At 39.9% G+C, this 24,416-nt stretch overlaps 1 protein-coding gene across 1 annotated transcript in view; it reads right to left on the bottom strand.

The window, feature by feature from the left end:
• tanc1b (tetratricopeptide repeat, ankyrin repeat and coiled-coil containing 1b) overlaps positions 1-24,416 on the bottom strand; it is a 127,137-nt gene that overhangs the window by 60,984 nt on the left and 41,737 nt on the right. Inside the window, exon 4 of the mRNA XM_042494126.1 lies at positions 13,411-13,515. Within this exon, the coding sequence (XP_042350060.1) occupies positions 13,411-13,515 (105 nt within the window). The remainder of the gene's footprint in view (positions 1-13,410; positions 13,516-24,416) is intronic.

Genomic DNA, 24,416 nt, shown 5'->3' with positions numbered 1-24,416 from the left:
TGTTGGGCGCTTTGCTGCTCCTTCTCCCCAGACAGAGTGCCCAGAGTGCGCTCTGACACTCCCAGAGTGCTGTGCTCTGGATAACCGAATGGCACATTCCAACAGCACTCTGAATTTACCAACAGTCCAGTTTGTGCCTGAGTGCACTCTGGTAATCAGAGTGAGTGTTTCCGAGTGTACCCTCTGAACTTTCAGAATCAGAAGATTTGCAAAATAATACATTTCACTCTGTCACCGAATGGCAAGTTTTACAAAATGCTTTATTGATATTACTTTACATACAGTTTAAATAACGTAGCACATGAGACAAGAGCTGAGATGCACCCATTTGTTATCAAAACTATAAATGCAATGATAAAATATAGCACTGTAGGGTTAGTTAATGCTAGTTCCATTATATTTATTTATTCTTATTATTGTAATGCTTTCCCATTTGCCACATTCTTTCTGGTATCGATCTGTGTAATGTTGGTAAAAGCCTGGCAAAATACACACACACTGCATGCTGAAAATATAACGTTACCTTAATTGAAGACTTGCCAGAATGACATTGCCATGTCTAGTGACATTTCCTCTACAATACTGAAAGGAGCGTTGTGGGATTTTAATTTGGCATATTAAATTAGTATCAACTGACATCTGACTTTTGATTGGCTTTATCCATATTATGTAATATGGATCATGGATAAGCACACACAAATCAACCCAGCTTCAGGAAACTTCGGGAAACTTAAAAAAAAATTACAGTTTTTCAAATTTGGATTGAGGCTAATGTCTGACTTATATTATGTTTTTTATTATGCATGTAAGACCCTAAATTACATATTAAGAAAGTATTTGGTGATTTGGGTGCCCAGAGGCTTTCACATGAAAGTGCCATCTGGACACCCAGTGCACACTGGTTATTTCACTGAAACTTAGCAATGCAAAAACACTAAGGCTGTTACCTGTCCTCTTTGGTTGGCAGTTACTCTTAAGGAGAAAAAAAATATATAAATGCAAATCAAATTGAAATTAATAACAAAAAAACTCATAATGTTGAACCATTGACCCGTGGTTGGTCTTTACTACTGGATCTTGAGGGCTGCCATGTCTATCACCTCTTCATATTCTATCATAAACATTTCAAAATCCATGTTTTCATTTTCTTACTCAAATTTCTTTGTGCTGTCTGTTTATATCCGTAATCAGTGTATACTGTAATTTGGTGTAGCATGTTTGGCTTCTGCTGTGTGGCAAATTTTATTAATGAAAGTCCTTGTAGAATTTGGGCGAAGCGCAATTAGATCTTGTTAGATTTGAGGCATATGAGTTGCCAGGCCATCTTCAGTTCCTACTTCGAAGCATTTTTATAGATAGTTTATATATTTTATAGTTGAAATATAAATGCAAAGTCTGGTAGTGAAATGAGGGTGTGGCATCTCTTGAGGTGCAGCTCTTGGAATAATGAAATTCATATCTTACTAAAAGATTCTTTACCGTGTAGAATACTGTGAATGTAATCAAAATAAGCTACAACAATGTGTGATTTTTATGCTTCTTTTTAACTTTTATTATGTTTTAAATTTATGCAATTTAAGAGGAAGAAACAGGAAGACAGTGTTTCCCACAGCATAAGAATCTATGTGTGGTGGTAGCTCCAGGAGGTTTTGTTTTTCCTCAGCAACAGTGTGTTGATTTTAAATTGCTGGGTAAAGAATCAATCGGTGATCAGTCTGTGGTCAGATTGATCAGAGATGATCACATCAGAGTTTGAAGAGTAAGTGAAAACAAAGTTTTAGATCCAGCTTTGGACCGCAGGTTTGCAGTTCCCATGGGAAGGCAGTGTTTTATCTAAAGCAGGCTGTAGAAAATGATGGACAACACTAAAATGAGAGCACTTTCGTTCTATGAGCGTTCTATTTAAGCATTTGTTAGCATGGAGGGTTTAACAGAATCACATAAATGCAGACAAAATCTTTAACTAGCAAAGGCCACAAGGTAAATCACACTGCTGATGTGGTCCTAAACAGACTCGGGGGAAAATACTGTCCACCCTACAACTCATTCTGCAGCACAGGAACTTAGTTTGCCTTGTCTGGCAAAGGTAGCACACACACTACTTCTACAGCTGAATGAAACTACAGAAACAACATATTATGATGTCCCTTTAAGCTTCCTTCAGTAGTAATTCCAGTACTACCCATTTAAACATCTGGACTGGCTGTCTTATCATTGAAAAGTAGCTGATTTGTTTTATATGGAAATCCAAAACATGTCTAATCAAGCAGATTGCACAAGTGGCGAGAACTAATTCACCACTAATTTAAGAACACCAAAGGTTCTTGAATTTCCTTGAAAACTTATGCTGGTCGTGATCAGAATACACGCAGCTGGTCTTCCATAACTGCAAGAGCAATTTTGTAAAATAAGAATAAACCATGCCAGCGTTTCATCAAAGGCTTCTGTACAAAACAGAGCCATTATGGCTTGGCACGTGTTAGTCATGTGCCTACGTCCTTCAGCAAGAACAAAATGTTTTAGACAAGATGCACGTACTGTAAATTGTGTCAGACAAGCACATATCTCAACGTTGAGACTGTGAATACTTATGTTAACCCTTTGATGCATTTGCTCACCGGGTTGCCATGGTTTCTGATGTCAGTATACTGCATGGCTCTTGCACTGCCTCTAAGGAAAGCACTTGCTTTTAATTTTGAGAAATTGAAAATATCAGCCTGAAAGGAAACAGCAATAATCAAATAAGCCTAAAGGTTTCACTGTGACTAAATTGAAGCTTTTGTCTATGTAGCACTGAATGCTAACCTAATATACATGCTGCTGTGTTTGCATCACCTTTTCTCCATGGCAAACACTGTGCAGTAAAAAAAAAAAAAAACACACACTGAGAATCAGTTCTTTATAGGCAATGTCACCCCGCTCATGTAAATGCTTGAGAGAAGTCTTTTAAGACCACTGGTGCAAAGACAATGCTGAAGTCTGAATATCAACAACGATTTTATAGATTCAGGGTCACTAGTTTATAGCACATATCTTGTTAAGTCATCACAGAGTGCTATAATAATTCAATTGTCATTTCATACCCACCACAACATACACAAATCTTAAAGGTATACTATGCAGGATTTCCTTAAAAAAAAAAAGCAATGTAAGGACTCATACAAAAGTAACCCCTCTCAATCATCACTTCTGACCCACTAGAAACATACACCTTAAATATACCTTGCATATATTTTCTGCTTGTTTTGCTATGTTTTGGACAGGGACATTCATAAGTTTAAACCCTTCGCCAATAACAGCTCGCAAATGAGATCAGGACTTAATAAAAAGATAGTGACTATAGACTTCATAAATAATGGGCAAAGCTTCTGCGACGTCCCCCATTGGTTTGTGGACTCCTGTTCTGAAGTCTCAAAATTGGCATTTCGGTAGTTGCCATCTTGGTTTTTTTGGAGCCCGAAGAGACCATATTTGGATGAGAGGCTGGAGCTGTGGAGGAGCGAGAGTGGATCTGACTGAGAAGCTGAGGACACTACTGGCAGACAGCCTGTTACTCAAGTAACATGCATAATGTAATATACATAACTTTGAGCCTCAATAAAATGTACACAGGTGAGAAAAAAGAACCCCCCGTGCAGTTTTCATGCATGTTGATATTAGTTATAAAGACTGAAACAGTTTTTTTGTACCAGGCTGTAAACATGTCTGTAAACTTGGGTATTTTAACATTATTTTTTTTGGGAGACTATGGGGATATACTCTTGTTTTGGAGCCAGCCTAATGTGGCCATTGGATGCACTGCTCTGTTTTCAGTACTTCTGCATTGGCTCCATTTTGCAGCCTTGGAGGTTGTGGCTTGGTAGTGACCAGGTGACAAGACAATACGCTAATAAGCTACTAAAATGGCAGACACCGCAAAGAGAAAATGCAAATATGCTGAGATTAAATGTGAAGTAAAGTAAATCTGGGTTTGGCGAGCACTGAAGGAGAGGATGTGGAGGAAGAGTGACGTGAAGTTTGCCTATTTTCTGTTGGATGGGTAGGTTCTGACAGTTAGCTCAGTTAGCTTGCTAAAGTAATGGCTTTTCCATTACAAAAAAATGTAATGTTGGTGCTTAAGTGGCTTGCAGTGTATGTACAAGCAGTGCTGGGAGGAGAAGCCAAGTTTGAATGTTTGAATGTGTTTACAAACAGTAACTGATAATTCCTTCATAATATAGCTGGGAGCACAAAAATGAAAATTCTCCTTACAGGCTTTGACAATGCTTTATGTCAATGTTGTGTTTTTTTGTCATTGCCATACTTTGACATATTTTTTATAAAGTAGTAAAGTAAGCTTTAAGAAGTCATGAGCTACTGAAATCTAAATCAATTTCATTTAACATCATAACCTGATGCAGCACTAAAACTGAGATTTATGTTTAAAATTAACATAAGCTTGTTAAATTCAACTGCGGACAGACATCAACTATGTCTAGTGCCTGTTGTGGGTCAATAGTAATTTGAAGCAACACATTGCATGCTTCATCAACTTTTAGTAGACGGTAACAGATAATGGGAAGTGGTCCCAGGTTTTTACAGGGGGCACCTTACACATCACACATTTATAGCTACTGTACATTAGCGAACAGTGACAGGCTGTTTTATATTGAGGGAGTCTGTCAAAGGCATGGCATGGCCTGACAGCACAAAAATGATGGATGTGTTAAGACTAGACACTACGTACAACAATACGCTGTGAGACCAAGAACCTTTCAGATATTTTAATTCCCTCCATTTAATGTTGAGGAAAAATATAGAAGTGAAAGTAGTATAGAAGAAAAAAAAAGAGCAAAAATAGGTGCAACCTATTTAGAGATCAGTGCAAAAAAGCTGTATTAGTACCTGCTCTGGCTATAATGTAATACCACGTAGAGATGAAACTTGTTGATTGAGTGATTCTTCACAGTTGTATGCTTATCTCTGCTTCTCAGAACCGCTTAAAGCCAGCTGACTCTAAAGGACCAATCAGAAGCACCAAAACTGTGCTGGGGCACATCAATACCAATATCTTCAGCCAGTGGTCCCTCTGACAATCAATATACTGTACCAACAACACAAATTAGATGCACTACAACTGCACCCGCCGCCAGACACAAAACCTTCACTTTGCAAACAAATATTTCACAGCCCTCTGTTTGTGCATATATGAATAAAAACAAAGCACATGAAGTGCATGGCGAAATCTGAGTTAAGCTTCAGGTTGTACTGTGGGTTTATGAATTACAATACTTTGGCTTTAGCTTGTCAACTGCTTGTGAGAGGATTTGGACTGGGTGACTCACTATTTGCTCTGTTTATACACATGACACAAAAGGGCAGTTGTCTAGCACAGCTAAATGGCTAACCCTGGGACCAGTTTATGAATGTTATCATCACCTTTTCATCAGTCCTTACCATTTTACTGTCTGTTAACAGCAATGACAGCCATATACTTTAAAGTCATGGTGAATTATGGGCAGAAAGAAACAGATCTGGCTCATGTAAAGTAAAAACTGGTATCTGTAATTATTGTTTAACCTTTAATTTCATTCCCTTAAGTGTTGAGATTTGGCGCTGATTGATTGTATTGCGAACTGATACTCGGCAGACATTATTATCAGATGACATGTAATTAATATGTACACTAAACTGGTGGCATTGTACACTTGAGAAAACTGAGCTCACATAATACGTCAAAATCATAAATCACACAAGCATCTTTCTATATTCTAGCCTACCAAGAATGTCCCTGGGTTATGTTCTCTATTTCCTCTGTCTTAACAGTGTTTTCAATGGAAGACACATAATGAAACATAGAAATCTTTCCCAGTTCAAGAACCACATTGATGTATCTCATGTTTAATTGATAACGTCATCATACAACGGGCAAAGAACTTTCCAGTCCATACCAAATAAGACAGAGAAAGAAAAAGCCAACATTGTCCAAAGACAGAGGTCAGTGTGGGGTTTATCAGTTTTTCAAGCTGCCATGCATTCCTGAAAAGAAAAGCATGAAAGAGGGCTGCTATGGTTTCTTGATTTAAAATGCTATCAGCAGTGGAGCACTTCTGACTGCAAGTGGTCTACCTGTCTCCCAAGATAACCTGACAGTGGGCTGAATGCAAGCCAGACCTGCTGGCTTTCCTCGCAGTGTTTAGAGATTAGCTCTGCTCTTGTTTCATGTTAAACCTCGTTGGCTCTTTAACCTGGGGCAACGCAGGTTAGTCACACACACATATCTGCCCAAATTTTTACTGTACACTTACTGTACGGACGTGCGTGCACACTCTCTTTCCTCTCTCATCCTCCCTCACAGAGATATATCACTATCCGTGTATTGTATGTCAATAACTAGGAAATTCCAGTACAGAAATGCCTAAGATTTGTTTGGATTTTGCACAGGAAAATAAGAACAGCCAGGGTTATTAAGTCTTTTGTTTCTTCAGCAATCAGACTGTTAAATCAGAGGGACATTGGGTATTTTGGTCAGGGCAGTAGGGGATGCAATACATATGCAATACTTGTATGGTGCAATATACATATATATTTATATCTTAGTTGATTATAATGTTGATGTTGAGCTTGTTTCTCAAGGATCATGTAGCCTGATGCTGTGTGGTGTGTGTAAGTGTATGCATATGTATCAGAATAAGGGGTTTTGGAAATGCTCCTCTTGTGTAAGGATGTGCATATGTAGGTGTGTGTGTGTGTTGAGGGGTTTTAAGGTGGGGACTTTGTTGGTTTTTATATCTGTTTTCATGATTGTTTTGTGCATTTCTGCATCTTGACCACCCAAATTGCCCTACTCAGGGTAACAAGTTTACCTTGACTTTGAGATGATTCACAGTGTCCACATAACAGTTTGCCTTGTAGGAGTTTGTTTTTGTTTTTGAACCCACTCGGTACATCTCACTAGAATAAGCACTCTAAAGCTGTACAACATAGTTTAAGAATCCCAAATAAGATGTTTCCACATAAAACTACAGCCGCTTTTACACTGCCTGTTCAAGGCAGAAATAGTGCGGCGTTATACCACCTCGCTGCTCTAACGTATGATTGCAGAATGGGAAAACAATGAGGAGCTCCTTACCCTCCAAACCGAGGACGAGCCGCCATATGACATAAATGATTGTTACTGATACGTTAATGCCATAGTTGCTGTATAGAAAGCTCTGCTGTCGCTTATGTTATATGCTAAACTAGCACTGTTGTGTTACACGTCATGCCCGTCATGCTGCTATTGACTGTGAGATGCATTGTGTAATCACACACTAAAGCTCAATGAATCCGCCGTCATTTGGTTCTGTAAAAATGCAAAGGAGGCATAAATAAGGGACCTTGTAGCAGCCCTGTAGTGCAATCTTTGTGTTAAAGCAGTTTTTAGTGACAAGATGAGATAAGCTAGAAAGGCCCCAAAGTATTACTAATGATGCGTTACAATAAATTCTGTGCAAGGTCACTGGACTACAATACAAATCGTTTGCAGTCATCCCACAGCAGCACAACCACATATATGGAAATTGACATTCAAGCATCATATCTCATGCACAAGGACATGTAATCTAAACCTAGCACTTTATTTTTTACTTCATAAAGTCTGCAGAATATTTGGCTAATCTGATGGATAACAAGCCGTTATACTAATACAGTCCTAATTGAAAGCCTTTGAGTATGAAGAAAAACTAAAAAGGTGGTAAGAGAGTCCGACCATGAAAGCTCAGTTAATGGAGAGTTGAGCTAAAGCTATGGACTGCCTCAATGTAAATTATTTGATGAGTATGATAAGGCTTGGTCTTGTGTTGTCTCTATAGGAAGTTATAAAGTGAAATGACTAGCCAATAGAAATTAGCTGTGTACGGTATCTGATTAGTCCACCAAATCTTACACTGCCCTGGAGATATGGAAAAACCAGGGATGTAGCTGGAACCACTTTTTGTTCCAGTAACAGTACAGAAAATGGAAGGAGAAAGAAAACAACATCATTATCTGCTGCCTGAGGAAGTTTATGAGCAGGTGTGAAATGGCAGCCGCATGGAGCAGGGATAGAAGAACGAAGACAGAAGGAGGAGGAGCAGAAGACGGATGGAGGAGGAGGGGAACACCACCAACAGACTGGCTCCACAGAGCTGTCTTGGCTCTCTCCCTGCCGAGAAAACAATCCAGCCGGTGCTCATTAGCAGCTGGAGTTTCATTACCACAACAGTGGAGCCTGTTTAATGAAGCCTCGATGAGAACATGCATCCTGCTTCCCCATTTGGGTTCAGAGGTACGAGGTGACGTGCCCCCCTGAAGCACGTTGAGCTCTTATTGCAAATTCCACTACTGGAACCACAAATGTCCTTTGCTGCAAGCACAGATGGAGCATCCAATGGGACATTACATCATACTGAGGTGAGACTGTTGATAACAAAGTATCTACAAGTAAAATTAGGTTTGGAGGGTTGGAATGGCAAGGGGGTCGTAATCATAGTTGTGACTGACATCTCAGCTTGAGTCTGGCTGTTATTATTGTTGACCTTACGGTAGATACAGATGGCAATTCATTAAACATTTGACCAACAGAGCTAAAGCGTCTTTGTGCAGTGATTCACTCCTGCGGGGCACAGCGTCTATGCTTTAAGGATCCTCAAGTGATGAACAGATACAGATTAATGAAGCTTCATTATTAAATAAAGAAAAAGACAAACAACATAAAAAGTTTCAGCCTCTAGCAGCTGATTAAAAAAGGAAATCAACAATAAAACTGATATGCCATAGAGAGGGAGGGATATGACTCACTGTTAAATCCAAAAAGAAATCACAGACCATTCATCTGTGCTGCCACAAAGTTACTACTTGCTTATATTATCATTAGTTCTATAAACTGGTAACAATGAATCTTGATTACACATTTGGGCATGAGTCTTAAAAATGGCAGAAAATACAGCGAGTTTGTTAAAGTGCTTTATGTATAACTGACGCATTGCATCTATTCTTCTTTAGTGGAGAACCTTTCTCACGTCCCTTTTCTGTCCCCATTTCCCAATTCAGTATCATACCAAGACATCGAGAACAATCAGACATTATCTGTATCATCGTATGAATGGCCAATTCAAAAAAAGGCACCATGGTTTGCTACATTTGCAAATCATTCCTTTCATTCAGCCTACCAGGACCCCAGATGTGGCTGAGACTACGCATTACATTACAACTTCTCTTTGATTAGATGTTTTTCATATCAAGAATTTAAAAAAGGAAATATCATACCACATTTACCCCAATCACACATAGCCACATACACTATGGACAACTTGAAGCTTAATCTTTTAAATTCTGTATTCTGCCATGGCTGAGCCTTCTTTAGCCCTATGTTGTACCAAAATGACACATTTTACAGCTAAAGATGGTTAAATTTGGAAACTTAAATATTTTCACTGTTGACAATGTATGTCTCCCAATTTAAAGTTTCTGTGTGTAACTTTCAGAAAATCCTTGTTATTAATGACAAGATTGGCCATTAAGAAAACCAGTCAGCAACCTTATGCTCACATTAAGCACGAGTGCCGAGAGAGCACCTGGGCATTGGCCAAAATAGTTAGGTGAAATACATGAGAGTGAATGTGATTGACCAACATCTTTCTGATAGAATACTGGAAAATAAATTACAATCACCTTATTCCCCGCTGCTAGGGTACTATTTTACCAGAGGACAAGTGGATAGCAGCCACAGAGACATACAGACCAGCTACAACTGACTTAATTCAAGTTACTACAGCCCTAACTGAAGGTCCATCTCCGGGCTCCTGCAGCAAAATGTAAATAACCAAATCGTGGCATGTGCAGACCCTCTTGTGGTGGGTTGCAGTCGTTTATTGGGGTTAGCAGACTCAATTTCTAAGCCCATGCTAGCTTGTATTGTTTACTGTTGGAACTGTAAGGGAGCTAAGGCAAATAAATAAAAATCACTCTGCCTGCTGTTATAGGCAACCGAGAAAGTCAGGGAAGGTCTCAGTTTAAGTTACAACCCATTCACAAACTGGCAAAAATCAATTAATGCATATTAAAAATTACATAGAGAGCATTTACGAACAACAGTGACAGTTTTATGAATAGCACATTAGATAACATTGTCTCCAAAAGGTGTTAGCAAATGAGTAGTACACACAGGAGATGGTCAGATCGCTATCAGAACACTAACAAAAGAAAGCAGATATTTTAAGTGGTGTAAATTAACAGAATACTTAACAACATAAGTTGGTTCCTAATTTCAGCCCTGACAAGATAATCAGCACATGAGGAGACAGGTGCTAAGTGCTTGAGCTCGGGTCTCACTGGAGTTGTAACATGTGGGGTGTAAGAGAGGGTTGTGAGAGAGGACAGGACCTCAGTTTCAGTCTTGATTGACAGAGACAGAGCTCCAAGAACACAGCTGAAACAATTTTGACAGGCGGACTGTTGGTTGCCTGTTGCAAGCGGACTCATGCACGCAATCACACATATAAATAAACAAACATAAATGTACTTGCGGACACACAGTAAAAACACACATTGCATTTACACACGCACAAGAAACTCTATCCTTCCTCAAAGAGCTATGTGGGATGACTCCACTGTAGGTCAAACACACGTTTCCTATCTTAGCCTACAGCCCATCCTGCTTGTCCACAACAGAGAGCGCTGAAAAGTCCAGCCCAAAAGAGCAAATGAATACATGCTAACTCCACATACAAGCTTTGATCATATCAGAGGATGGCCAAAATCAAACGCACACAAATGATACTACATAAAAATATGTCAAATGACATTCACAGTTTTAGTACTGTTTAACCACAAAAAGTCTCAGTTGCAAGCTGTGACTACTGAGATGAGGCCTGGTTTTTGGACATTTTGGCATTCTTAAGCACAACACCCAACAAAAAGCCACTTTTTAATTCCCAAGAACTAAATGTCACACAGAGCTCATGCTGCAAAAACTTCCAATGGATTTTCCGACTCAGATTCTTCCAGCTCTGTATCAACATTCCAAGCTAACCTTGTTATGAAAGCTGCAATGTCAAAAAAAAAATCTCGTCTTGTCTCAGCAGTTAGCAAAAAAGCCAGTATTCCTCACTACTTCTGAAGCAGGAGACAACACAGTCTGACACATGCTCTCTTTATTGGCAAAATAACACTGGATATGCCCTTGTCACATGGGTCATGTGATGCACATTATTACAAATTAATCCAATTCATCTAACAGCCAAACACAGAAACTAGATCTAACTGCACGGTGTAACTTCAAATAAAAATCCTATATGTGTGCATGAATCCACATGGGAGAGAAATTGAGAGGCATGGCATGTGTAGCTGTGCTCGAAAGCCTTTCAGCTATGCATGGGGCCTACATCCTACAACAGCTGGGCAGGGCTATCTCAATTAGCCATCATTAGTCTAGAATTTATACAGCACCTAATTGTACATAATTAGTTGAGTAAGTTGGCTGCTTTCTCAGCAATAAATTTTGTTTACCTGTAGCTACTACTGTGTGAAGAAGGAGGGAGACAGTTCCTTCTGACTTAGCTGCTTACATTTATTGAATAACTGTGCATGGCAGCAATAACAAGTGAGGAGCAGTTTGACCTTAAAAACAGATTGGTTATTTCTTCACTTCTGAGCTGAGTCAATATTTGAGAGCATGTACAAGTCACTACCAAAGCTACAAAATAAACTCAAATGTCTAAAATGCCTGAAGCTGCTCAAAGACAGATTGACTTTTGCTGTTGTTCCAACACTGCAATGAGCAATAAAAATAAACTACATTAGACTGAGTGCAACTGTCCTTGTATATAATATATTATTTCTCATAAATTAAACAAATCCGAAGCTGTTATGAGTAGACCAGAATAATAACAAAATGAGAAAATGCAATGTATAATCTTAGCTCCTTTTGTGTACTCTGTGTTTGAGACTGAAGCTGTTGGATGATTCTTGACATTTTGTGATAGCAAAATATTCTCTGGAGGGCTTGGTCAGTAGATCTGTCACATGCTTGTGAGATAGTTAGGCCTGCTATATCTTCTGAAGAGTAATTTTAGCCTAAAGCGAAATTAAAGACGGAGCAGCATTAAGCACAAAAGGTTAAAACAACTACCTCATGTAAACTTTTGCAGTTTTGTTAACATCAAGTACACTCACCTCGAGTGTTATTTTTTTCTTTTTTTCTCTGTGTTGGGAAACAAGAGGGAGCAGAGAAAGCATAGTAAAGATTGTTTCGCAGACAGCACGGACATGTGAATGTATGCGCTCATGTACATGCTCTTCACTGGGGGGGTCTCAGGTCTACAGAGAAGGAAAATGCATGGGGAAGAGTGAATCAGCTGATGGTAAGTATGGGGGTGTTGTTTGCGCAACCTGCAGGAGGTGTACTCAAAAATTTTGCTCCATGACAAACCAACTAAACAGATTCTTCCTGTAAATTTCTACTAAAAAAAACCCAAACCTGTTTTCTCAAAACTTTTTTGGAGTATACAGCTCATGAAATTAGCTCAAAATGACTGCCAGTGCACCAGCTGTCATGAGATAACATTTATCTGGCGTCCGCTATCTGCCAGTAGCCCGCTCTGAGCCGAAACACTGCTCAGCTGAATGTCAGACACACCCTCGTGCATCGGTATGTAACAGTCAACAGTGACTGGGCTGCGCTGGGTTACTACCGTCTGCGTATGTGAACCGTGTACAATCGGAGGGCACCACTTTCTGTGTTGCGCTTTGCTAAAGATAACGCATCATACAACTCTGCTTAAGCCAACGAGAGGAATTTGAGCACGCCTTGCTCTGCTGGAAACCAAAACAGAGCACTTAGTGCAACATTATCCTTACACACACAAACACACAACACCCTATACAGGAGAAAATAACAGTAAAGGCACACCTCACAGAAACATGGAAAGACAAGAACACACATGCATGTGCGATTACTGAGAATTTAAGGTCTTGTCCTCATTGCATGCCCATGAAACATATTGAGTGCTCTGGTCAGACAATGTGTCCCCACACAGAGGGAAACTGACTCCTCTGTAATCTAAACACACACTTTAAAATAAACACCACACTATTGTGTGTTTGTATAAGAGACTACACGAAGAAACATGGCTAAAATGCACTGGTACTTACATGAACCACTCATGCAGGGAGTGATGCTACCCTTAAATTACAGAGACCTATCCCTGACCTCATGGACACCACAATGATATTCTATATCACACAAAACATTCAGCTATGAAGACTGATCACAGGATGAGGGCAAAGTTGTGAATTCCAGCTGACAACATGTAAACTGCTCATTCCTGAGCCAGTTCAAGTCTGGCAGTCCTGAGTACCTCCAGAAACAGAAGCAGACATGCAAAAAAGTGAAGAAAAAGCAAAACTCACCATTGTGTGGGGACTCCTTGTTATCAGCCACCTTCCTCAGAGCTGAAACGATGGCATTCGAGGGAACGCGAGGACTCTCCACAAATTTGGGCTTCCTGATTGGACCTGCATGAACCGAGGATACAGCGAGAATGAGCGCGAGAGAGAGAGAGAGAGAGAGAGAGAGAGAGAGAGAGAGAGAGGGGAAAAGAAATGCAAAAGAGGAGAGAATGAGAGAAACGGAGAGAGAGAGAGAGTTCTCGCTGAATTAACGTGTTCCAGATGGGACTAGAGATGAGAAGCGATGGTGTCTTAGTTGGACAGGCTTGGCTGCACTCCGTAGCTCACATAAAGTCATTCACACACACATGCACACACTCTCTCAGACAGCTCCCAGCACTGATACCAGCTCTGGTCTGTCTGACAACCCAGAATATTGTCTGCATGGCTGGTGACTCCCTCTAAACACTGCTAACCGGCTCTGGGAATGTAAACTACAGCAGGAAACCACAACAATTACCCCCTTGGTGAACTTTAAAAATGAGTGTTCAAACACACATATGCACAAAATAGACAGTTTTTTTCTGCTCGTCGATCTGTGAGCAGTGCCTTGAAAGTATACCCTATTATTGCTGCAAAGATACACGTGGATAGATAAGGGTCTGTCCTGCTGTAAGTCAGATGATGTATCTGGGACAGCGGTTGTAGTCCTCTGAAGACTGTCTTTGTCTTTAGCGAGAAGTCAAAGTTAGCTGGCTGCTCTGTTCCCTCTGCTCTCACCGTGACAGAATTAGAAAATCCCGCAGCTCCACACAAAATGCTTGCTCACCATGCCAAACTTTAAGATAAACTGCTGAGATACTCACCTTGCTCGAGACACAGATGCAAAATTTCCACCTATGTGTGAGCACAATTCACCCCTATTCTGTAATAAAAAACTGCCTTTCAATTTGCCTCAAATAAACAAAAAAGTTCTCTCTTTGAACAGTGGCAAAGGCCTACTAATCTTTCCAAAGAGTGGCTGTATAATTGTTTATACATGCAGGGGAACCAGCAAAAGACACTAGACTAAATACTAAGCCATGGAACAAACATCTCTCAAGCAACTAGCTGTATACATTTCAAGCCCTCTGCTTCTACTCCACAATTTCTTGTGTCAAAAAAAAAAAGGAAATATATTCCAGAGCCCAGACACAAAAGCAAAATGTAACTGCAGGAAATAATATGAAAACAGGAGGTGACTATATAATTTAGATCCATAAATCCACAGAGAATAGCAACAGCATGTCTCCCCTTGCGCCACTCCTCCATGCTGCTCCAACCTTGACCTACTGTAACTCTATCCAAACCTCCTCCTCTTCCTCCTCCTCCTCGTCCTCCTCCAGACTCCAGTTATCTGATGACAGTGTGTGTAACCCCAGTCATAACATAAAGATTAGATGGGGGAGCAGAGATAACCATTTCCTATTACCACATTTGATAACCAGTCCCTCCCACATCCAGAAAAAAAACCTCTGAGTCAGATGGGACAATTTCTTAAACCACAGCTGCGATCTTGGCCGCAGATACTAAAAGTGGAGGTGAGAGGGGAAAGAAGTGACTTTCAGCAGCAACCATGTGAGAGGAAATGATCTGGAAGTGTCATTGCAACAAACCAAGCATGAGAGTCAAAGTCAGCTTGATGCACAGTGCCACCTATGGATACACAACTTGAAATGCATAGTAAGGAACGCTGCTTTTGATACTTGAGATGAGCTTCTGCCTCTGAAAACTGGGTGTTCTGTTGCTTGTTAGCAGGAGTCATGATATAAAGCCAGTCAAAGAGCTCAAACTAAAAGCCCAGAGCCAAATGTAGTCATCTGTCAGAGGAGCAGGAAGCAGTAGGCGTAGTGTGTGGTGAAAAATAGAAGGTATTGATTGGTGCAATTTAAAGCACTGTAATCTAAAAATTGGATTTGCAACACATGTGAGGTGTTAGAGACTGTTTGATTTGTGTACATATGAGGTGTAAGCCTGAAGGGGACTGATCCGGTGAAGCATCAACAGAAGCAATCCGAGTCAGCCTGTTATTTTGCAGAAAAAGCCAGGGAGTCTGTCCTGAAAACCTCCATTCATCTGCGGATGGTCAGGCACAACCCATTACCCAGGAGTCACACGGCTCCAATTAAAGTGGAACTGCAGAGACAGAGAGCGCTGTGTGTGAGACACACTTAGTTCAGGTAAATATCTTTGGCCAAAAGCACACTACCAAATATATTCCACTGAGTGTATTTCATCTAAAAACAATAGGGGGCATAGGTTGAGTAATTTAAACCATATGCTTAAGTTAAGATTCAGTTTACTCAAAGTGCCAAGAGGAACACAGGATCTACACATGAAATAACAAACATGTGGCTGGCTATCAAGGGTAATTTTAGGCCACATCTGTGGGCTGATATTACAGGGAAGAGGCATAAGGTCTCTGATGTCGTGGGCATCAGCCCATGAGAGACAAAGCACATGGGGGGTTTCTTTGCCATTCAAAAAATCTAATCTCAAGATTTAACAGGGTGCCATTAACGCTCTTCCCTTCTAGAGCGAAGCTCTGACGAACGGGCAATTGCAGTTTATAACGAGCGTGAAAAGGTCGCAGAGATAGAGGTGTCAGATGTGACCCTTGAAGGACACAGAGAGACAGAGAGGCAGAAATGAGATGTGTTTATATTTTTATCACACTTTGGATGCATAATTCAGAATGTTGATATATTCAAATGCACATTAGTTGGTACACAATTTACAGCAATATACATGTATAAATCAGTGTTGTCAAACATTTTGACTTATTCATAAGTATAAATTCTGAATTTTTGAAAAAGTTTCAATATTCATTTTCCACCGTATTGATTTACCAGTGCAAGCTGTGCTTTCCACTCTCTCTTAATGTTAATGTTTTTTTCATTCTGCTGTTCTCTGCTATACTAACCAAGACAAGAAAAGTGGTTATTATGTTATAGTCTTGTTAGGGGCATCAAGGGGTGTTCATTGTTCAAGAGATTTTTATGGGGAGCCAAATTAGTCTCCTCCTCTCCAGCACAAATGGATCCAATGAAATAAAACAAGTACAGAAATAGATGAATTAAAAAACACTAGAAAAAAAGCACTTTCATGTTACAAATCAGCACCTCTGCTAGGGATGTAAAAATTCACTGAACCCATGATTCGATACAATTCACAATACTGGGTTCACGAAACGATTTTCTCACGATTTTTTAAAAATACAAAATGAGATTACAGAAAAAAATACGACTAAAAAAATTCTATTAATTATTTCAAACAAAAATTCTACAAAACACTGCATGTCCTCTTCTTTTCTATATCAAATTAAAGAATTCCTTTTATTTCTGAGGTAGGGTATATATGCAAAACACAAACTATGCAAAGAATGCAATTCTGGACATTTACGATGTCCCCTGCTGTTTAAAAAAAAACCTTTCACTTGGGACAGAGATAGCTGATGTGGAAAGGTTTGCTTTTGCTAGAGGGGAAAGCAGAGAGGGCGAGTTTGAAGAACTAAGTTGGCCATTTCCTACTTGTGGGTGATAAACCGGAAACTCTCTTTGGCTTTTGTACTCGTTTGGGTGTGCAGGGTTGCAAATGCCTCAGTGTTTGTCCTTGTAGTTGTGGTTTTCGGGTGACATTAGTAGGCGGGGTTGACTGGAGCCCCTCACTAGGATGCAGATTCACATGCTGCATCATGTTAGTTGAACTATTTATGTAGCTCAACACCTTCTATATTATTAATATTTGCAGACTGTTTTTGTCTTTTCTGTTATCTTCTCACCTTCTTTAATTTCTGACTCGAAGAGGCTCAAATGCCGCCACACTTTGATTTGAAACTGGAGGGTGCATCTTCTATTACATACATACATTATACATTACATATATGGGACAAAAAGCAGCAAACAAAAGGTAGGAGAAGAGATGGGTTAAAGGAAGAAAAACAGAGAGAAACAAGCATCCCTAAGGTGAAGCAGCCAGGCGAGCGGTGACTGCAGAGGACTCTTTACTCACCAGTATTCACTGTGAGACTCAGGAATCCATGAGCAGTGAGCCATCACTCAGCAGGCACAAGCACACGCATACACATACTAAACAGTGGAATACCTTCAACCAACAACTTGAAACGTCCAGTCAACGCCAGTGAAAGAGAGGATTGTTCATGGTTATAGGAAATGATCAAGGAGTTTTCCCAGCATTCTTCAAGATGGACTCTGACTTCTTCACATTTCAACTTTTCAATGAGACAGTGTGCACTCTTTGTGCAGCAAAAGGGAATGGAAGCTGTCTCACAACAGCCCTCCTTATGTTCGAAATGTCAGACTCAGTTACCAGTGTTACTTATTAAATGTATGGAGAGAGGATGAAATAATCATGGTCTAAGGCTGCACAGTTTATTGAATATTAATCTCAATCACGACTTTAGCTTCCAACAATAATTAGAACATGATTGACTATGATATTGACATTTAAAATGCCTGCTTTGCTCGTAGAAAACTCTGCTGCATATCTAATCAAGCTCTTGCTAAAGTAACAGCCAACCACCATGCAACAGACTTAAACTTAAAGAGTAAACAACAACAAAAAGCAAAACATGCAAAACAATAATAAAAAGTCTGAAGGAAAGGGAAAGAGCTAGCTCCTCAAAATGGATCACCAAATCAGCAAAGAGTGAATGAGATGTGCGTCTGTGCTGCAAAGCTGCAGTATGATGAATGAAGGAAGGCCAAGTGGAATACTAACTAAGGTCACCCTTATTGACTTCTAACCCTTGTTCCATGTCAACTCCGACATCCGTAACAGCGATGCTGTATGGCTTATCACTGTATCTAGGAATGTACCTCAACATGAAAATGAAAGCAGTACTATGAAAAATATTCAAATATTTTTTTAAAAACTCATGATTATCATTTTGGCCATAATGGTGCTGCCCTAACTTGGTCTTTTAATATTTTTGCCATTATGGTTGCAAACCAGCTAAGAAAGTATTACAGGCTTGGTGCTGTGTGAGCTTATAACACAAATGCCAATCCATGATTCTTTCTCTGTTCACAGCTTGACACCATTATCATCTGCTGGTTAATGAAATTTCGGAAATTTACCACAGTCAGAGACAGGCAATCTATTTTTAATACTACATTTGTTTGTATGAGAGTATATATGTATTTATATACACGTACCTCATACACGAATCTCATACATTGTTAGGTTTTAAATCTTGGCACTCTTGCATGTAAAGCACTTTGAGCTGCATTTTATGTATGACAGGTGCTATACAAATAAAGATTATTATTATCATTATTATTATCATTATTATTAAAATACTATATGTTTTGCTGACTAATCTTAAACATGCTGTTTCACAGGCCGGCATGAATTTAAGTTAAGTTTCCACTGTGCATATGATCATATATTTTCAAAAGGTAATAACAACAACTCAAGCAAGGTAAAGTAAACCACAAATTTTCCTTTCCTCTGACCGTCTACAATATAGTACAACACACTATATCATCTGACTGAGCATCCTTTTTTGACAGACTGACTGAAGAAGCAATGTGGGTCTCTTAGGTAGTAGGTGACTTGGGATTCCACCACAGATAAAAAAAAGGGGATTGCATGTGATAAGCAGCCAAAGCTGGAGAGTAGCGAAGTGCAGTGAAGTGGAGAACTGGATAGAACTTTTCACTGGGTGCTCATCAGAGGAACCTTTCAAAGGCTTCTTGCGGCATCACAAGGTCTTTTACAGCTCAGCTTTAAGAAAGGCATCAATATTCCCGCAGGGCTGTCTGGTTACTGTCAATACCCCAGAGTTGACTTCACCAGAGCTCACCTCAAAGGGACTACAACCAGCTTTGAAGAGAGCTTCTATACTCTTGACAGAAGTGAAAAGTAAATTGCACTCATCTGGCAAGACGATGAATGCCAGTGGACGAATGCTATATAAATATATAGGATAATGTAATAACTTATTTTAAATCAAACTGATTTGGCAAGAAATTTCAAAATTACTATAGCTATGGAAAAATTAGTCAGAGTTATAGGCAATAATATAATTTAGAATCGCATTATGCAAGTTAAAAGAGGTGGTTTCAGTGTATACAGACACTGCCCTTGAACCTGTACATGCTGTTAAAGACTGCTCTATAACTATGGGACTTAGCGGAAACACAAATCCATGGAGAAACCCTCAAGTATTCCACCAAATGACTTCTCTGTGTTGTTTTATGTGGTCTGCTGTGTTAATATCTTCTAAAGCTTTAACCCCTGCTCTAAAAAAAATCTCAAAGAGCACAGACATTAAACAAAGTGGCTATGGTGCTTAATAACCACAACAAAAAAACACTGTAAAAACTGCACAATGGCTTTAACAGCTAACAATTCCACTGTTAAGCATTTAGTGTGAGATAAAGAGGTCATGAGGCACTTTTACACAGAGATCGTGCTGTAGGACCGCAACGAAGTCCCTGCATTTTAGAAAAAATCAAACGATGGCAGCATCATTCCGCTCCAGTGTGTGATTATACGCTGCATTGCCGCATCCCGCAATCACAAGAGGCATGAAGGGCGTGATATTTAACAACCGAGCATCCACCTCTGGCGTGAAATATAATACACTTGTTAAATGCGCTTTCTGAACAATAACTGTTAAATAAACAGTTATTAAATAAATGTTGACAATAACATGTCAATCACAATATTTTACTTTCTGTTAAATGGCAGCTGATCTCATCCTCTCATCCGCATGGGGGGTATAGGAAGTGAGATCTGATCAGAAGTGGTCACTCGAGAGGTATGTGGAGACTCTTTCTAATACCAGGTGTGAACAGACAGACACAAAGCTATTCACTTGGGATCAGATCACCCAAGACACATGATAACACCAGGTGTTAATGGGCTCTACGCACACTCAGATCTGGCAAGTCAAAATTGATGGAGTTGTTACAAGTTTTGCTTATTGGGTCTATGTGTCTAAACAACAGGACTTTAACCGATTAAAGAGCATCAACTAGAGCACCACCCTGCCCAGATGACAGAGAAAGGTTATTGAAGCATCTCCAGATCCCTTGTTAGGGAGGTCATGTCAGAATAGTGAACTGTGCTCTCTGGTGGTGATTTGCAGACCTGCTTGGCTAACCGCGAATGTTATCAGCCTCTGAACCAACGAAAGCCAAAGCTCCCATTGAAGAAAAATCCACTTAACTAATTTCATTATACACAACAGCCTACCAGAGACCATTCCACATGTGGCCTCATTGCAGATGTACCAATTAAAATGATACACTGCCCACGAAGGCAATCTATTAATATGAATTGCTGTTTTATGATCCCTTGCAGGCTGGCAGGGAGGGGAGGCATGGGGCTAACAGTTTTGTCATGTGACTCCAGAAAGGTCACACAGCTAATGTACATAGAGTGGCAGCGCCAGCATCACCTCTTAATCCGCCACCTCATATTTCGGGGATGCAGTGTGGCTGTATATCTTTTGTGGATATATAATTATGGATAGGTGTCTTAAGTGCTACTTTAACAGCTGCAAAAGCATCATCTTTACACACACGCAACTCAACAAAGCAGTGCAACCTTGAAGACAGCACATGCTTTTGATACCCAATTGCACAGTAACCTGTTACAACCAGAGGAGGTCACTGTGTAGATACCCAGGAGACTGTCAAAGGTGGAGCACAGGGAGTTGAAAAAGACCTGAAAACCTCATTTACTGTGTCATCAACTATATTCTATCCACCCTCCGATCGAGGGCCATGTTTTTCAACACCTGATCTTTGACCTGCACTGCGCTGGAGCAAGATGGGTCCATTCAGGCCACATTCTTGCAGTAAATATCCCTCCCTGGGCCTTTAGGGCGCCTGTAAACTATTAAGACTGTAAAGCCTAGGTGCTGCTCCACACATGTCAGGGTGCAGTGTTTCATGGTTAAGCTCTGGGCTTAGCTGATCAAAGCTGCGGCACTCAACGCCACCAGGACTTTGCGGCTCAGGCATCCGTCACACTCCTAATTAACTCAATGTTTCTCTGTTGTCCTCTGTGAAGTTTTCAGGGAAATAACAACCACTTTGTTTGAGCCTTCTAAACTGCGATAGATTATCCAATGTGTCAGGAAATTAAGCCAAGCCGCAAAATGCTTTCTGAATCTGCTAAACCACTTCCCCCTCAAAGACATCGGTGATGGCTGGACGGGAGGGAAAACAAATGGATGAGTGAAAAAATGCACTAAAGGATTTACTGTACGTCTAAATAAATGAGGGTACTATGGCTTGAATAAAAAAAAACTTTAACTGAAATAGTTTATAGGATTTGAACTGGGTTGGTATGCATAAACTTTAAGTAAATGTTATAAGTAAAGAAATACTTTATTACTTCACAAAATTACCATTTGTATGTCACTTATTGTTATTGTTATTGTCATGTTACCTTGAACTTGTGAAGAAAACTTGTTTTTGTATGCCTCCACGGAAAACTGGGAACATATCAATTTGTTGATTGTGTGGGGACGTTTAAAAATAGAACTATATGAAATCATCTGTTTTCAAACTCTCACACAACTCGCGCAGTATAATCCATGTCTCATTTATGCAGTCGTATGGTCAATACTTCTCAAACACATGTACTGTCACTAAACCTTACTTTTTAAAAATGAACTGAAAGTGAAAGGAAGGGAAGGGAAGTTCATGGAAGTACTGAGCAAACTACTGGATAAATGTGACTTGGATTATGTGGCACAAGTTGTGTGAGAGTTTGTTAATGGATGTTTTGACATAGTTTTGTTGTTGTTAGACATGGTCCCCCATCAATCAATAACTTCCTAGTCTTACATTAAGGTTTGAAATAATTTTTTTCAGTTTTCCGCTTTCCATGGAGCCATGCAAGAAAAGAATATTTTCAAACTTCGGAGTCAAAAGATTCCTTCCAAAATTTGAATGCAGGCTAAGTAGGTTTATTGCCAATTTTAGCTAAATGTATGCATGATTGTGTTGAAATAGTGCAAATAATTGCACCTTTCCGACTTAAATACTGTGAGAAAAATCACTACGCAATTGTTTAATTAGGGCTTGTACATACGTAAATTTAAAACTATAATTTTAAGTTTTTATCTGCTTTTTTTCTGTTTTATTTATTTATTTATTTTTTATATTTAATGTTTAGTCGTGTACATTGAGAGCAAAGCTAACCAGAGTCAAAGTCCTTGTTTGTGTAAGCACACTTGGCAAATAAATCTGATTCTGATTCTGATTACATATCAAGGGTGAATTAAAATGAACAAATCTCACTGACGATTTTGCATAACATCTGCATAATGGCAACGAATTGTCACATTTCAACACAGATGAGTCCTCAATTGAGTGTACTAATCCCGTTGCTTCTGCTGCTTAACAAGAAGAGAAAATGAAACATTACAACCCATGTCGTTTTCGTCGCAGAGCTGAGACATTTCTTGCAGTATGTGTTTATTAACTGAAGGTGTGAACTCTCCCCCCACGGGTTTTCACAGTTACCTGTGAGGACAGTGGAGGAGAGCCACCAAACCATCCCCCGACCCTATCTCCCTGGTTGTCCTCGTAACATCTATCTTGCCAGTCCATTTTTCCCTCTTTTTCCATGCCTCAGAGCACCCCAAGTGGGAATACGCCTTTAATGAGTGCTCCTCTTACCCTGTCCCCGGGGTCCTTTTCACCTTCACAAACCCAGCCTCCTCACTCTCTTCATCTCTCGCTCCCTCTTGTCCCTCTCTTCATGTCTGTAAATGTACATTTCATCTACACTTTCTTTGATGGGTTTAAAATGGTCATCACAAATCTGGTGTCACCTAAGTTAGTTGGATGGACTTGTTTTAACTTGAGTGGGGGCTTAGCAAATGAAACTCTACTTGGCTATTATAAACTCTATTTGTCTTTGTTTTACTGCTTTTTATACACTACAGACTGAGCACATGCAAGCTTTTTTGTATCTGCTTTTCAGCTGTATTTGCATAATGTACTGCATCACAATTTCAGGCCTGAAAGTCCAATATTAAGTTTTGAATTATGTGACAAGAACTGTGGAAAATCAGGTTTGACAAGTAAAATACTGAAGCAAACACAGTATCTCCATCCTAATCCACAGCTGAATAAAGCCAATTCATAACACCTAAGGTGATGTGAAACACAATCAATATGGAAAGTGAGTTGAGCAACTCAGTAATGATTTCTTAACAAAGATGTGAACTTCAACATAACAAGTTTGCATAAGGATAAAACCATACTTCCCACTTCCCATCAACTCATCTTTACACTAAGCGGATCAAAGCTGCAACCACTCTAAACAAAGGCAAGACAGCCCACAGATGAGTGCCACATGTGAGTGGGGCCACATTGACCACTTAAAGGATTTCTCTCCTCTTTGCCAAGTCTCTAGAATACAAAGACTCAGGTTGAGACAAGTTCAGCTACAAAAGGTAGCCCCTGCTTTGAAGCACCCCACAGCTGCTGACAAGCATGTTCTCAACATGGTGGGTAGAAGGAGCCCAGGAGGACTGACAATTAGATCCAGTGTAAACACACACCCATTACCAGCAAGTATAGTGTAAACACACGGTGCGGTTGTAGAGACTTCTACATTGACACAGGGTGTTCAAATACAAGGATGAAGTGATAAAAGCCTCTTTTACACTGCCTGTTCAAGGCAGAGAAGTCGCACCACGATAATGCTTACAAATTCTATTAAAAAGGTACAATCATGGAATGGGGGGCAGAGTCGTCTCGCCCTTAAGTGGGCAGCAGCAGTAGTAACGCTAGCATGATGGGAAAAGTGTGACATTTTGATGACGTGTTGTGAGTGTGACCTACGGCCAGGAGATTTAAAAAGCAGCTGGAAGCCGCCGGCAGCTAACTCGAAGCGGAAGACCAGCAACCCAAAATATATGCGAACTGGACAGACAATAAGGACGAAGATATATCAGTGATGTTAAATTATTGTAATTGAAACGTTATGCCATT

This window comes from Plectropomus leopardus, chromosome 10 (assembly GCF_008729295.1).
Source record: "Plectropomus leopardus isolate mb chromosome 10, YSFRI_Pleo_2.0, whole genome shotgun sequence".
Lineage (NCBI taxonomy): Eukaryota > Metazoa > Chordata > Actinopteri > Perciformes > Serranidae > Plectropomus > Plectropomus leopardus.
Note: the sequence above shows the minus strand (reverse complement) of the source record. Positions and strands in the feature narration are given on the sequence as shown.